Source organism: Poecilia reticulata, linkage group LG5, assembly GCF_000633615.1.
Source record: "Poecilia reticulata strain Guanapo linkage group LG5, Guppy_female_1.0+MT, whole genome shotgun sequence".
Taxonomy (NCBI): domain Eukaryota; kingdom Metazoa; phylum Chordata; class Actinopteri; order Cyprinodontiformes; family Poeciliidae; genus Poecilia; species Poecilia reticulata.
The window spans coordinates 348,082-350,486 of record NC_024335.1 but is presented as its reverse complement, the minus strand read 5'-3'; the positions used below and the strand labels follow the sequence as shown (position 1 = coordinate 350,486).

General features: G+C 49.3%; 1 protein-coding gene across 1 annotated transcript in view; it reads right to left on the bottom strand.

The window, feature by feature from the left end:
* The window catches only part of pik3c2b (phosphatidylinositol-4-phosphate 3-kinase, catalytic subunit type 2 beta), a 23,424-nt gene that overhangs the window by 16,264 nt on the left and 4,755 nt on the right, over positions 1-2,405 (bottom strand). Inside the window, exon 2 of the mRNA XM_008408229.2 lies at positions 649-1,495. Within this exon, the coding sequence (XP_008406451.1) occupies positions 649-1,473 (825 nt within the window). The 5' untranslated portion in view covers positions 1,474-1,495. The remainder of the gene's footprint in view (positions 1-648; positions 1,496-2,405) is intronic.

The window sequence follows — 2,405 nt, the reverse complement described above, 5'->3', positions numbered from 1 at the left end:
CAGCCAATCAGAGCACAGCCAATCAGAGCACAGCCACCCAGCAGCCAATCAGAGCACAGTTAAGTTAAGTAAACAAACATTCTGGTATTGTGGCCCTGTTCCTCCATCGTCCATCTCACAGCAGGGATTATTCAAATGAAAGCCACTTTTTATAAATATTTTATATCATTGGGAATTTTCTTACTTTTCTTTTAGAAAAAAAATCAGAAATCAAATATGTTCAAATAATTTTCTAAAGCTATCAGACTGTGATAAATAAGCAGCTCAGTGATGTAGCTTCCTGCTGAAGCTCCGCCTCGTTTCAACCAATCAGAGGGGCAGGATGATCATCACCTGAGGTGTGATGAGACTTTTCTCCAACAGGGGGCAGAACTGAGTGGGTTGAGCTCAAGTTTAGTAAATATTCCTGCAATGGGGACGCTCTGCTGGACAAACTGGTCTGACTGGTTCAACATGAACTGGGAGGAAATGCTGAGTTCTTTCTGAGAAACATGACAGAACCAGAACCAGAACTCTGGGCCTGGTTTAGACCTGATCAGTTGCAGCTTCGACCCAAATAAAGACAGGAAGTCTGGTTCATATAAACAGGAAGTCTGACTGATTCTGCAGCCAATCACAGCTCTGTACCGGGCCGGTCCAGGTTCTTACCGGGTCAGCGGAAACCCTGCGCTGGTTCTTGTTGCTCTTCGCTGCAGGTGTGTAGGTCCTGGGAGGCACCTGCGGGGGGAGGGTCTTACTACGGGCCACGGGCTTCCCTGATTGATCCCCGTTGGTGCGGCGGGCCGGCGGCGCCGGGCGACCCTCGTTGAGTCTGGCCAGCGAGTCATTGATGAGGTCATAGTTCAGCTCCGCTGAGGTCACCTTCAGCTGGTCGCCCCCAGGCTGGAACAGGTTAACGTCCCGGGTGGAGGGCCGGGGGGGCAGCAGGGGCAGCTCTGACCCCGACGGAGGGAGCAGGGGGTGTCTGGGCGGCACGGCGGGGGGAACGTCGTCAGGCAGGGCCGAGCCTTTAGAGAGGAACCCTAAGCCAGGTCCAACCGAGTCGCCAGAACCAGAACCAGAGAACTTCCTGAGCTCAGGACTGTCCAGGATGTAGGGTGTCTCCTTCATGAAGACCCCAGCGGGGGGCGCTGGTCTGGGTGGGAGGGGCAGCGGGAACTGGGACCCCCCCGGCTGGTTGGGGGAGGAGTCGGGTCCAGAGAGGTCCAACAGCAGGTCCTCTGAGGAAGTGGGGCGGTTCTGACCCGGTGTGGAAGGATCTGGAGTCTCTAGGTCCGTCTGGCTGGGAACGCCGGCTTCTGGGAGGGCAGACCCGGTCCCGGTTCCGCTCTTGTCCTGTTTGAGTCTGGAGAGAGCGTCGTACTCCATCTGCAGCGCCTCGGCCAGAACCAGCTCCCTCTGGCTTAGACCCAGAGCCTCCAGAGCGCCCCAGCCCGCCTCGCTGCCCTCCTTCTGGGTCTGGGCCGCAGACATGGCGGCTGCGCTGGGAGCAGATCTGACGAGGAGACGGTCAGAAGATAATCTGGGTTATTAACATCATTCATTACTGTAAAAACCTGTCAAACATCAAACGTTAGCATCGGCCATTTCATACCTACAAATACTATACAGTTACGTAAACAAGTTAGTACATTTGTTGAGTAACTTATATTTTTATTCTTTTGAATCATTTTCATTTTGAAAGTCGTCGTGATCCTCAGCAGTGCCACCTGGTGGCGGAAAAACAAAACTACATCCACTAGAGATTCCTGAACTCCGCTTGGAGCAGAGTATTATTTTAAAAATCTTTCACAATTTGGATGAACTTTTTGTGACTTTGGTCATCATATTCATACAATGTTAAAGTAATAACACGTAGCAATTTACACGCTGGAAAAGCAGGCTTCTTCATGGTTAGCGTTAGCTTCCTCTAATTTTTCTTATGCGTTTAACAGTTTGGCATTAGCGGAGCTAAGATTCCTGTTGGTGTGCTGTCCTCTCCACTAGTTATATCAACTCTTTATATTAGCGCAAACATACATTCTCCGTTACGACCAAGGCGGCCATTTTACCATACCATACCATACCATACCAACTTTATTTATAAAGCACTTTAAAACAACCACAGCTGATACAAAGTGCTGTACATTAAAACACAACATAATAAAAAAAAAAAATAAAAATAAAAACTCTTACAGTTTAAAAACAAAAACATACACTCTAAAACTAGATCCCRCAGGAGTTAAAAGCCAAGTAAAATAAATGGGTTTTAAGACGAACTTTAAAAGTGGACAGTGAAGGGGCCTCTCTGACCTGCAAAGGCAAGTCATTCCATAACTTAGGACCTATGACAGAGAAGCTCTGTCCCCTCTGAGCTTCCTCCTGGATCTTGGTACCTCCAAGAGCAGCTGATCTGCTGACCTGAG